At 47.9% G+C, this 12,996-nt stretch overlaps 5 protein-coding genes and 1 non-coding gene across 6 annotated transcripts; 3 read left to right on the top strand and 3 right to left on the bottom strand.

The window, feature by feature from the left end:
- Positions 1-338: 338 nt before the first annotated feature.
- Positions 339-2,279, top strand: BKA55DRAFT_638375 (nucleotide-diphospho-sugar transferase; the record flags this gene model as incomplete). Its single annotated transcript, XM_046197070.1, has 3 exons — positions 339-1,237; positions 1,302-1,577; positions 1,635-2,279. Exons 1-3 carry the CDS (start codon positions 737-739, stop codon positions 2,277-2,279), a joined length of 1,422 nt encoding a protein of 473 aa, XP_046053383.1. The 5' UTR covers positions 339-736.
- A 1,746-nt stretch (positions 2,280-4,025) lies between these two features.
- On the top strand, positions 4,026-6,392 carry BKA55DRAFT_289057 (nucleotide-sugar transporter-domain-containing protein). The gene is made up of 5 exons (XM_046185536.1): positions 4,026-4,462; positions 4,546-4,575; positions 4,628-4,936; positions 5,012-5,695; positions 5,747-6,392. The coding sequence occupies exons 1-5, from the start codon at positions 4,373-4,375 to the stop codon at positions 6,002-6,004; spliced, it is 1,371 nt and encodes a 456-aa protein (XP_046053384.1). The 5' UTR covers positions 4,026-4,372; the 3' UTR covers positions 6,005-6,392.
- Positions 6,393-6,607: 215 nt separating this feature from the next.
- BKA55DRAFT_591643 (nucleotide-diphospho-sugar transferase) lies at positions 6,608-8,065 on the bottom strand (the record flags this gene model as incomplete). Its single annotated transcript, XM_046195275.1, has 3 exons — positions 6,608-6,634; positions 6,687-7,937; positions 8,000-8,065. The coding sequence occupies 3 exons, from the start codon at positions 8,063-8,065 to the stop codon at positions 6,608-6,610; spliced, it is 1,344 nt and encodes a 447-aa protein (XP_046053385.1).
- Positions 8,066-9,800: 1,735 nt separating this feature from the next.
- BKA55DRAFT_289087 (uncharacterized protein) lies at positions 9,801-10,295 on the top strand. Its single transcript, XM_046185537.1, has 2 exons — positions 9,801-10,039; positions 10,093-10,295. Exons 1-2 carry the CDS (start codon positions 9,897-9,899, stop codon positions 10,205-10,207), a joined length of 258 nt encoding a protein of 85 aa, XP_046053386.1. The 5' UTR covers positions 9,801-9,896; the 3' UTR covers positions 10,208-10,295.
- A 526-nt stretch (positions 10,296-10,821) lies between these two features.
- BKA55DRAFT_561518 (uncharacterized protein) lies at positions 10,822-11,992 on the bottom strand. Its single transcript, XM_046192171.1, has one exon. It carries the CDS (start codon positions 11,972-11,974, stop codon positions 11,063-11,065), a length of 912 nt encoding a protein of 303 aa, XP_046053387.1. The 5' UTR covers positions 11,975-11,992; the 3' UTR covers positions 10,822-11,062.
- On the bottom strand, positions 10,843-10,914 carry BKA55DRAFT_t77. The gene has a single exon. It is a non-coding gene; the product is annotated as a tRNA-Thr (tRNA).
- Positions 11,993-12,996: the final 1,004 nt, after the last annotated feature.

Consider the following 12,996-nt stretch of genomic DNA (forward strand, 5'->3'; position numbering starts at 1 on the left):
ATCTTTCATTGTTTCCTCTGTAACACAACCGACTGAGATTGGTGCGGCTCATGATCACATGCCATGTTTGGCGAAGAGTGGCGTTGAGTGGAGGCGAGGGAACAGCATGATGTTATCGTGAGTGGGCAAATGAGTGCATCACCAACACCGGTCTGTTGTTGTTTCTGAGCTTCTCGGCCCGGATCTTTTCTTCCGGCCACTCCAGAGCCCTTGGGCAACTACTTCTCTTCTTATCAAGCTGGTGTTTAGTGTCTTGATGAGGTAAGATACTGCACCTGCTCGCAGCTGCCACGTCCACGTCCGCCTCCACATTGAATCACCTGCCAACCTGCATCTCGCCTGAGGATACAATAACCAGAAGGTGGAGGATTATTAGTAGGTACCAAGCCCCCCCCCCTTTGTCTTCACTCTTCTCTTACTTCATTCTTCTTATTCTTCATCCTTTGATTCGTTATTCTACTTCGAACCTGGAATCGAAAGCAATCACAATCACAAGCACAATCTCTTCTCTTTAGCACATCTAGAACGTTTCTGTGCTCGGTACCTAAGGTGCCTTTACACTCCTTTCATTCTCGTACTCCTTTTTCAAACCCTCCTCCTCTTCACCTTGCACTTCATCTACCTAAGGTACTCAATAGCCTTCATTTTTACGGCCTTCAACCCTTCGGTTCCTCTCTTCGTTCAAGGCATTTGACAATTCTTCCCCTGAACGCTCAACCTTATCACCACCTTCATCATGGCAAAAGCTCTTCGCTTCACTCTTTTGTGGGCAGGGGCCCTTACCCTTCTTCACTTCACCCTGTTTGTGTGTGGCTCAGCCTTGCCCTCGTCTGCTGATGCCCCCCTCAAGGCAGCCTTGGTGACTCTCGTCCAGGAAGATGATCTCACTGCTACGCTCTTCAGTATCCAACAGATCGAAGACAAGTTCAACAACCGCCACTTGTACGACTGGGTCTTCTTCAGCGTCCAGGGCCTTCCAGATAGGTTCAAGGAGCTCACTTCCAACGCTACCAATGCGACTTGTATCTTTGAGGTTATTCCCGAGGAGAACTGGAACATGCCCGGTTGGACTGATCACTCCCAACTTTCGGACTCTCACGAAATCAACTCTGACTGCAACCCAAAGTCCTTTAAACCCATCGCCGACATCCGCCAGATGAAGCGATGGAGCTCGGCTCCTTTTGCTAACGAGCGACGTCTCCGCAACTATGAATGGTTCTGGAGAGTAGAGCCAGGTGTAAGTGGTTCCCGAAACAGCCACAATTATGCATTGAAAAATGATCAGGAGCTGACACAAGCAGGCTTCTCTTAGCCAAGACATTCCTTTCGATGTCTTCCGTTACATGCGAGACAACGGTATTGCTTATGGCTTCAACCGAGCTGTCCTTGGCCAAGCCAATTTGTATCATCTTTCTCGCGTCAAGTCTTTCATTGACAAGCACCCAGAGCTCCTCCACAAAGAGGCTGATATCACATGGCTTATTGAAAACGGCACAGGTCTCGCTATTCAGTCAGGCTCATCCGATGACAGCTCTGAAGGATTGGTGGACGAGGGCAGTGACAAGCTGGGGTCGCGGGTCATTTAGGAGAGCCGCCCTAGTGGTCAACGCAGCTCGGACACTAATAGGTCACAGGATGAGACGGCTCACGACAGCAATACCAAGAATGAAGGGAAGGGAGCATCTTGGATTGGTGGGTCCTTTGCGACTTGGCTAAGTGAAGTTTACGGCAACAGTCTTTATCCAACGTTTGATATTGGATCCCTGGCCTTCTTCCGCAGCCCTCATCACGTTGCCTTTTTCGACCACCTCGACAGTGCGGGCGACTTCCAGTATCGCCGAGTCGACGATGTCCCAGTGCACAGCTTGAGCGCCAGTATGTTCCTGCCTCGGGAGAGTGTCTGGAACTTTCGCGCCCAGAATATACAACTTCGCACGCAACTTGGTCTTCAGCCAACCGGAGTTGGGGCTATTCCAAACGGTGATCAACGCATCGTGGACTATGATAACACTGACTCAGGCAACAGTGTCAAGCACAAGAATGATCCTGAAGAGGAAAAGAAGTCGGTTCACGAAAATTGGGAGTCAATGACGCCGGACGTGAGCGAACAGTCCGGGAATCCGCACTTGATATCAGGCAATACGTGGATGGGGAAGGACGTGGCGGATGAAGCCAATGGATGCTCTTTTTTTTGGTTCTGGGAGAAAGTACTAGCCGAATTTTCAGGATTTGCAGGATATGGGTGGGAAACAGATTTTAGTTGTTTGCAAGATGATTGAAGGGACAACTTAGGATCAGGGTACGACATGTACAGACAATTGAGCTCACCGCCTCGCGGGTCGAGGCAGCACAAAGAGAAGACGAGGTTTGCTTTCCAAATGAGATTGTTTGTGCGTGAGTGAGAAACCATCACTATCATCAGAGCGGTGAGTGTAAGTGCTCTATAATGTATCACGGGTGTGCCTATCTTTCACAGCTGAGACAGAGAAAGACATTTTGGCTGGGCACAAGAAAAAGGCGCCTGCGTCGGGCGACGGCAGATGTCACACATGGGTACGGTCGTACAACGTCTAAGGCGCGTTTTTGACGTGAAAAATCATGGATGGATGTCTACGTGGCTGGTGGTGCTGCATATATGATATGTGGAGGACGCACGATGTACGTCACTAAGCAGTGCAGAAGCAGGTAAGTTTGGTAAGATAAATGACGCCATTAGAGGATACCGTATGTGTGAAGCTGGAGATTGTCGACGTCGAAACATATCATATTAGTAAAGGATGTTATTCCCCGGAAGCAAATGACGTACGAAACAAAACATAGCAGGTTGGGTTTTTGTGCTTGGACGTGTTTGATGAGAAGAGCTGCGGAGTATGTGGGGTTTGGATGACGATCGGCGCCGGTGGGATCGGAGCCGGGGAGGGGAACGACGAATTTAGTTCGAGATCCGAAGTGAGATTGATTTGGTTTAGATATTTATGTTGAAATTGGAAGGTGATTGACTACATCGTATTTGACCATATAGCCTCGTTTAGTAGCTGTACTAGAGGTCAAGTAGCTTATTATAACCTCGGCTTTTTCGTACCGATGATTCACGGTTGTAACATAATACTCTCTGATCATGTTCAGAAGTTAACAGGGATGCGCCTTGTTCTTCCACCGCCCTGTGGATAGATCTGTCGATTGCTATGAAACGAGGACAAGAGACAGACGATCTGTGCATTATACACTCAGAATATCAGACAAGATTTTCGGTTAAATCTACCGGTATCCGCATGTTGCAAAACTTTTTTTTCCTGGTTCCTGGCATGAACAAAAAGGCACGGGTTGCTTCCCAGTGGACAGGGATAATAAAGGGGCCGGGGCAACTTAAACAGGGGTTATTAAAGTTAATGACTGCAACGTTGAAAATTGTAAAGGTTTATTAACGATTTATTGAAAATTAATTAATTATTGCTCCTATTGCTAAGTAAAATGCATTGAAAATTCGACCAATCCCATCTCTTATGCATGAAATTTTTACTCCCTGCCCTGCTGAAAACACTTCCAACACCAAGGAAAGATGCAACTGCCCCTGATTCCTGCTCTGTCAGATCCCCGCCCACCCATACAGAGCTTGACCAGTGGGGAAGAAGATGCACCAACTGCCACATGCCTTCCTGCCTTACCTGGCTGGGCATAGGTCTGGGTCCTATTTTTATGACAAAAACCAACAGCAAGTAAGGCAAGGGGTTCACATTTCACATTTCACAGTTCACAGTTCACAGTTCACAGTTCCTTTGTAGGCTGGGCGGGCTGTGGTGCTTCCTTCCTTTGCACTACCCCAGGGTCACTGTATCCTTCCTACCTACCTTATCCTATTCTGTAAAGAACGGAGACTTCCTTTTTTGAAGGTGCTCCCCGCCTCTTTCCTCCCCTTTTGTCCTTCTTCTCTTTCATTTCTTCCTTAGAACTGGCATTTCGAGAAGTACGAACAGCGAGCACGGATACCCGACGTCGACTGGCAGTGACGATATCACCCAAAAGATTGGCTCCCGAGCCTTGGCAGTACGTGATTGCGATCGCGGAGGGGCACTTGGATCTGCAACAGGAACATTTACAATATTGATACACGATCCGAATATTCGATATCACACCATTCTACCTTATCATACGAAAGCGAGCACAGAAAAATTGGTGGACGTGGTTGATTGGCGCTCGAGCCATCGCAAAGAATTCGAATTCCGCCCATTGTCGCATCGTCTATCCAGCCAGTGTCGCAAAGCCCCCATCGCAGTTTCAGAGCGCATTGCTCTCTTACTACTGGCCAATTTCTCTCGATATTACACTCCTTTTGCATCACATCGACACACTCAGCTCTTCTTTCGACTTTACAATGGCGATACTGGAGGCCTTCCCTAAGGCGCCGCCTGCTAGCCAGGGTGGCTTCCTGGGTCTGAGCAAGAAGCAGTGGGCTTTGACAACGGTACGAACTTCACACTTGGTTGCTTGCTATGCTCTTTGGTAATATAGCAATTCTCTGATTCTGGTACTGACGTGCTATTCCAGTTGACCTTTCAGAACTCGGCCCTTATCTTGGTAAGCCTTTGTCGCAACACATCATCCTAGGCTCAGCTAACGTTGCCTTTAGATCATGCACTACTCTCGCGTTATGCCTCCGAGTGGCGATCATCGCTACTTTACTTCGACCGCTGTCTTTCTGAACGAGATTATCAAGCTCGCTGTTTCGCTATCTTTGGCCATCTACGATACCTCAAAGACCCTAGCCCCTACGACACCCGCGACAGTCCTTTTCGAGCAAATCTATAACTCTGTCTTTGCAGGTGATGGGTGGAAACTCGCATTGACAGCTGCCTTTTATACCCTGCAGAATATGCTGCAGTATGTCGCTGTGGGTAACTTGGATGCGGTGCACTTTCAAGTGCTGTATCAGCTCAAGGTATGTCTCACCACCAAATCACATTCACCTTGGCAAAGTCAGCCCTATCAGAATTCGTTCTGACCTATTTTGAAGATTCTCATCACTGCCCTATTCAGTGTTGTGCTGCTGCGGCGGCACTTGGGACCCAAGCGCTGGCTTGCCCTCATCATCTTGACGCTAGGCGTATGTGTTGTGTCACTTCCTCAAGCCGGCTCATCTTCGAGCTCATCCAGCATTCCTCTCCGCCACATGACGGACCATTTCTTCCCCCGCTCGCTCCATGAGCTTGGACACGTGCCCACCGACAACAGCCAGGCTGGAAATCTAGCTAAGCGATCTGCAACCTATCAAGGCATTGACCATGACCTGCCGCCTCTGGATCCTCTCATGAATTACTCGGTTGGCTTAGTCTCTGTTCTTGTCGCTGCTACGGTATCCGGCTTAACTGGTGTTTACTTTGAAAAGTTACTCAAAGAGAGTCCCACCCAAGCCAGTGTTTGGATCCGAAATGTTCAGCTAAGCTTTTATTCCATCTTTGCTGCCGGCCTTGGTGGTGTAATTTGGCAGGATGGTGAGGGAATCAGCGAGCACGGCTTTTTCGAGGGCTACAATTGGGTCGTGTGGAGTGCCGTTGTGCTCCAAGCTGCCGGTGGCATGTTGGCGAGCGTTGTAATTCGGGACACGGATAATATTGTCAAGAACTTTGCGACAAGCATCAGCATTGTCATCAGCTTCTTGATCAGCATCATGTTGTTCCAGTTCGAGGTGTCAGCAACAGTAAGTTCCTTTGTTGTGGTCATAACACATGGATGTTAACACAGTTTGCAGTTTGTCATTGGCACATTCCTTGTTCTTCTCTCTACTTGGATCTATAATGGTTCAGATAGGGCTATCCGTCGTCCTCCACCGATCCAGATCCATAGCTTCGAGAAGCCGGCTATTGAGCCGTTCCAAACCCCTCGTAATTTGGCAAACCGACTGACCGTCAATCCCATGGAAAGCCCTATGGGGTTGACCACAAGTCGACCAAGCACACCACTGCTGCCCAGAACGCCAAGCCGATCCAACTTTAAGAGAGACGATTGATCTTTCAATATAGATTGATCAAAACACCACGTTATACACTCGAATACAAAAATTCGTATTCGAGATTTCATTATCATGAAGTTGAACGAAGACATGAATCGCACATCCTTGCAGTAGCATTATATATAGCCAGGATCTCATTGGTACATTTCTTGGATAGATAGAACAGCTTGCATAGCCGGTCTGGAGTGGTTATCACTCATTCATATTCCGGTAGGTATGGTTGGCGATAGGAAAAACACCCACTTCTGAGGAGGTGCGGTATGACAGTATACCCCTGGTTAGAGAAACCTGAATCTTAGATCAAGACTAGAAAGGATGGGAACGGTGTTTCCCACAAATCACAGCTTCCGAGTTGAAAATTTGGTAGGGAGGCTTGGACAAGAATACAAGTCCATTATCGCTGTTTTACTTGCTTTAGTGAATAGTCATTCCTCTTGATGTGGCCTGACGGGAACCAGTTTGTTCCCAGGATATCACTCCTATATACATCCTCCATTATGCTTTGATGGCCTCAACTTTTAAGGGATATCTGACGCCTCTTTCATAGAAGATCAAACGCAAACTTTTTGCACTAGTCTAAATTGTAGAAACGAGATTCGTTTACATGATGACTTCGTTGGTGACATCCTATAACTCTGTTAGCAGGGTGCTCATTACATGATTGGAATTGGGAACTTACCCTCTTCAACTCCTTGTAGGGCAAGCAGACACAGTTCTGTACGCGGACCTCGTCACCGACACCGCAGTCCTTGCCAAGGATGGTGATGCTCTGGACCTTGACACCATTCTTGATGATGCTGGTTGAGTGGCTGCCAACAGGGGTAGGGGTACCCTCAACACGAGCCCAGGCGCCAACGCGGCTACCCCAGCCAATAATAGAGTAAAGAACGCAAGCGTCGTGCTTGATCTCGCAGTCCTCGAGTACGATACTCTCCTTGACACGGGCACCAGCGCCAATGTGAGCACGAGGGCCAATGCTCACGTTGGGGCCGAGCTTAGCAGTGGGGTGCACTTCGGCTGTAGGGTGAATGAAAACAGGAGGAACGATGTTTGCGCTAGGAGTGGCAAGTTCTTCGCTGTGATCGGATTGCGCAGCCTTTTGGAGGTAGAGAGCGTTGGCAGGAACAGCGGAGCCAGCAGTCTTGATCTGGCGCCAGAAGTCCTTGGTCTCGTAGACGTAGAACTGCTTGTTGTCGGCCATGTCAGAGAGGATATCCTGCTCCAGGCGGATAACCTCGCTCTTCTTCTCTTCATCATCATCGTCGTCGTCAGGAAGGACGAAGCTGTTCTCGAGGTTATCGGAAGAGGGGTAGGAGACGAGACGAGAGGGTCGGTCGAGGCGGCGCTTGATGGCGGAGCGGATAGAGGGGAAGATGGCCTCGGTAGAGAAGAGGTAGACACCGCAGTTGATCAGGTTGCTAATTCGCGACTCTGGCTTCTCGACGTAATGCAGAACACGGCGGGTGTGAGAATCGGAGACAATGCAACCGAAGTTTGTCGCAGCCTCATCGCTCACACGTGTTCCGAGAATGACAGCCTCAGCATCCTTATCGTTGAATAGCTTAAGCATCTCGTCGAGGGGGAACGAACAGCAAACATCAGCGTTGAGAACAAAGAGGCGCTCAGGGCGGCCCTTGAGGATAGCATCACGGAAGTGGTAGAGACCGCCAGCGGTTCCAAGAGCCTCGTACTCGCGAAGGTACTTGATAGTGATGGCGGGGAACTCCTTAGCGGAGTCCTTGATGAAGTCGCGGAAGACAGATTCGTCGTAGTAGCCGATGATGTAGACCTCCTGGATCTGCTTGTTGGGGACGCGAGCGATGGAGGAGAGACAGTGCCAGATGATGGGGTGGCCAGCGACTTCGAATAAAGGCTTAGGCACGTCGAGGGAGAGAGGGCGGAAACGAGTGCCGCGAGAAGGGCCGCCGACCTAGAACATGTACTCTGTTAGAACAGCATGTTTATAGAGGGGTGGGGAGGGTGAAGCTATACCAGGATGACGGCCTTTGTGGCGCCCTGGTCCTTGGTGCGATGGGCCATGGGGACGTGGAGAGACATGGTTGCTGTTGTTTGATGGAGAGTGGGAATTGGGGAGAAGAGAGGAAGAAGAAGCTCGTGGAGAGAGGTGAAGTTGAGCTTGATCTTGGTGTTTTGCTGGGGGGAGTGGGTGGAGGGGACACTTTTAAAGGCGGTGACCGAAAAGGGAAACTGTTGATGGGCGGGAACGGTGAGGTTAGGTGGGGGTGGGTAATGCATGTGGGAATAGGGGTTCAGATGAGTGAGGGGCTTACCCTGTATTAAATAGAGATGGAAATTTGTACTTTGGCTGATCGGAGGCTTGAGATATAGTTATGGCGACTTTTGGCGATTCATCTTCGTGTTGTATAGCAATGGTTTCAGGAGCCGAAGTGTACGTCATTGCAACGGCAATAAAAAGCCAATGATGTGTCTAACCAGATCTCTGGAGCTCAAATAAACCAGGTTGGATGTAACCTGATTGAGGGTCCAAATTATTGGCACTCAACAACCAGACCCCTCCATTGAATTTCCCAGTGCTCGAACAAGGCGTTTATTGTTCCACGGGGACTGCTCTTTTTTTGGGGTGTTGGTATGTTGTAATGTTGTAAAGTTCGTTGAAGTAGTCGAGTTGTAACAGACTCAAGAGCATGACAAGTCCGGATAATACGTATTATCAACTTTGTCCTTTACAGAAATAAGTGAGAAATCTTGCCTATCTTCGGCCCTGCGTTCTTTTGCAAGGAGCTTCATAGTAGATATGGCAGAAACTAATTTACGACATGAGATGTTGATCACCACCAACAAGGGCGCATTTCCGGTTGAATTTTCGTATCACACAGTTCCGCTAAAACTAAACCATCTCCACGTGTTTCTTTCAGGGGATCTGTGACCTGAGTAATTGAAGGAGTTGCGTGATGTCGGGAATGGATACGAACTGTTCCGTTCCTTGTCTGTGACTATGTGGAATCGGGGATTCCTTGTTAAGCGGTATTCTTGTCTTAAAATCTGTTATTTCTTGCTAAGATTGAAACTATAAAAGCAACAATTGAATAAGTTTCCTTGGAACTTTCAATTGTGTCACTCTTTGCATCGTGAACCAACATTTCAAACCTCATCTTGAGATCTTCAAACTGAGTGGGTCAAGCTTTAGCTGCCGAAGAAAGACCCCTGCTAGAGAGTGGATATTGATGGATTAGAATAGAAATGGACCCATTATTAACCTCTTATGAATTGTATGAATAGAATCAATGTTGAAGACATATCACTTCGAGAATGTGGAAACAGCTACCACATGACATGGTGGCTGAGGCGGTGAACAGGTCAATTGAGACAACATGCAAAAGCCCCTCCATCAATCAATCAATGCAACACTCATCAGCCGATTCCAAGCCTCCATCTCCGCACTTGCCCGCCATCCCAAGACACAACGGCTACTTTGATCCAGTCAAAAGCCAAAGACGCCTAAATCAGGGGTACCCATCCCTGAAAATGCTACCTACCGGACTGCCGTCTGGGGAAGATCCGGGGTTCTGTGGTGTACTCGACAAGTCCCTTCTCTGTACTGTGGCGGCTCACGGCACGGCTTACATGCCCCCAAACAGCTTCTCCAAATACCATGATGTGACTTTGCAAAAGACCTGGATAATATCAGACGTGCGCCTCGTCACGCATCAATGACGGCAAGAAATTCCCCGCAAGTAACGGTTCACCTCCTCTTTTAAGAGAGACGAGTTCCCGACGCGAGTGGAGGCGTCTTCCTCCTTGATACTTACCTTAGCTCCGTTCCGTTCACCATCTCCTTCAGATCTGCGGGTCCATTACTGACTATCAATCTTGTCAATTGTTGATAACATACTCATTGACTGTCAAAATGTCTCCTCTCCTCACTCGTGTCGCTCGCTCTGCTGTCGTCCTTCGACCTCTCCCTGCAGCCCAACGAGGACTCCGCACTTCGAGCATCCTCCGTGATTCCGAGCCATACCAGGCGAAGCCGCCCAAGCAGAACCAGAACCAGTATGGATATACGAATTGAGGTATAACGAGTTGGACTGACATTGGAATCTTAGTAACAAAATTCTCGTCGCCGGTGCTCTCGCTATTGGCGGTGGGTTCTGGTGGTTCTACAGAGGGGGTAAGCCCACCCTCGACGCGTCTGGTGAACCCAAGGCACCTACCAAGTAAATACGATAAATATTACGAGCATCACCTGGGAGTTCAACTGCGAAAACGACACAGGCAAAGAGATATGATGGCGATGTCGATGGCAATAAGGGCATGTGCAAGGGAGGGACCTGTCATTTCCTTTCTGGGCAGAGAGCTTTAGCCTGCAAAATTACACCTTGAATGATGGAATGTCTTATTGGTGATTGCATTCAATCAACATTACGTATAATATCACCTTTACTTGCGCTACGCACATATAAATCTCACTGTTTACTGCTTCGCATTGCTTTATTTGAACCGATCCTTCTAAGCTGCGGCCCTGCGACTTTGATGATATCAGCATTACACATAAAACGCATCCAAATAACCCCCTTCGCAATGCTAAGACGTCTAGTCTATCTGTATGCGGGACACAATTGATGGTCAAGTTACCAATTGGAAGGACAAGCTCTGTCACATCCCAAAATGGATCGTCGTGGAGGGGAGGAAAGACCGCTGAAGCTCTTGCCTGAACTTTAACTCCCAGTTTGGTAATTTGCCTAAAAAAAAAAAAAAAAAGGGAACTCTCACGTCAACACCAAAACAAGTATCACGAGCAACAATAAAAACAACTGAACACACAGAAAGACGAAACAGCAAAAGATTGTCTCGCTTGCCCCGTACTGGAATCGAACCAGTGATCTTATCATTACTAGTGATACGCTTTACCACTGAGCCAACGGGGCTTGTCTAGCGACTTCCACAAGCTTGGAGGCTTGCTTTGATGGTGGGACACACGTACAACAGTATAAGATAGGTCAAAAGCATTAAATTTCTATTATCATCCGTTTGTCTATAGAAAGCACACATCCTTCAAACTGTTTTCCATGCTACTTATTGAGAACCCGACTCTCCCTCTTCGTGGTAGACGTGTTCCCAGTCTGCAGATTGAGCAGGAAACCCTGAGGGCTTCCAGGCATTTTCCTCAAAAGCTTGTCCTACTGGTACCCGTCCTGTGGGGCTGGAAGCAGGCGTGGTGTTGAAAGCCCCTTGATCTTGACGAGACTTGGCGGATGCCTTGAACTGTCTAAATAATGCATTAAAAGCTTCATCGCGAACGCTGATATCGTTTGCGCGGTTTGTGGTAGAATCCGTACAGGACGGCGGTGCATTTCCTGTCAAGGAATTGTATGAAAGGTGAGGAGGTGTTGTTTGGGAACCCTGCTGACTCGTTGTAGAGGTAGGCTGTTGAGCAGTTGTCACTGGGTGAGTGCAATCGATTCCGGGAGCTTTGAGAGGAAAGACAGGAGTTGGGATGTGCCTTTTGGGAATATTCTTGGCACGCTTCTGATCAAAACTCTCCAGTTGGGGCCGTTGAGGAAGGGTTTCCCAGCGACTCTCCGGGGGAGTCTTTGGGCCAGTCTGTTGAAAAGCAGCTGTCTGAGCAAGCTTCTCAAGAACAGGTCTACTAATAGTAGGTGGCATAGGGAATTGTAGAGCTGGCTTTTGAGAATTTGTCGCTGGGACAGAGGCTGGAGGAGTAGATGCCAGAGGAGCAGATGCTGGAAATTCTTGAGGCACCGAACTCTCATCCTTGGTGTTCTGCTCGGGTGGAATTTCAAGGCGTATGAGAGCACGTATATATCGTGCTTGCACCTTCAAAACATGCACCCATACGAGTAGGGAGCCAAAAACGGAGAGCCCGAACATTAAAAAGCGGATAGCGACCAAGATCAAGCTCAAGATGTAGGGCTTTGTCCATTCACTGTTCGCCAAATATTCTCGGTGAGCCAGAATGTAAACCATTGTGCAGGCAGGGGCTCCATAGCTGATCTGAAGGAAGATCATCCAGCTCGAAAAGACGATGGCACGAATTCGGTTTCTGTCATTGCGCTGAATCCAACCCAGGGCCTTGAACTTGGTGGTAGAATTGACAGATTCTTGGTCCTTGGTATTGTCGTTTGACTTCGGGTTGAGCTGCTTTCTGATCATGAAGTAGTTGAAAAGAATGAACGCGATGACAAACCAGAACTTATCGGAGCTTAACTCCTGCAACAAGTCGGGGGTCACCTTCTCAAGGGTCCCAAGACCCTCCAGTTTCTTCAACAGATTTGGACATGGCATACCCTTTTCTATGAAAAAGCTATTGACAACACCGTCGTCATCATAGCTCTTCCAGCAGAGCTTGGAGCCGTTCATTTTGTTGAGGCTAATGTTGAGATCAAAGACGAAGTAAGATGTAGTTCCCTCTGAGGCTGGAGGGAGAAAGAATGGGTTTGAAGAATGAAAGAGGTAGAAATGAAAAAAGGCCGAAGATGGGATGCAGCTGTCCTTAAATAAAGGAGAACAGCGTGTTAACCTTTTGGTTCACATAATTTAAAAGATATCCCACATAATGCTTCTTTTAAAAGTCACGATACAATCCTGTATATTGAGTCATCCCGAAAGCTACCTATGTGTAAAACCTAGCTCTGTGAAAATCACGCAGTTCAGTTCAAAGATAACATGAAATTATGGACTGATAGTTTCTCAAGACCACCATTACACTCGGTCACAGAAGTAATTTACTTGTAATGCATTGTCATTGAAGTTTGATCGAAGTTGGCCAACAGCAGATGAAGAGTACATAATACTAGTTAATTCAAAATGTGCAAGGAAGCTTCGCCGACTTTGTACAGGTCTTGGCTTTTCAAAACTTTGAGGAAAGTAGATAAAGTCTCATCACGAGATTATACAAAAAAAAAAGGGTTGCTGGCCTTAGGCATGGGACATCATTCATTAGACTAACTCTAGGGTTGTCTCGTCATGAAAATATCAAAACAAACTAG

Source organism: Fusarium redolens, assembly GCF_020744475.1.
Source record: "Fusarium redolens strain MPI-CAGE-AT-0023 chromosome Unknown BKA55scaffold_4, whole genome shotgun sequence".
In the NCBI taxonomy this organism is placed as follows: domain Eukaryota; kingdom Fungi; phylum Ascomycota; class Sordariomycetes; order Hypocreales; family Nectriaceae; genus Fusarium; species Fusarium redolens.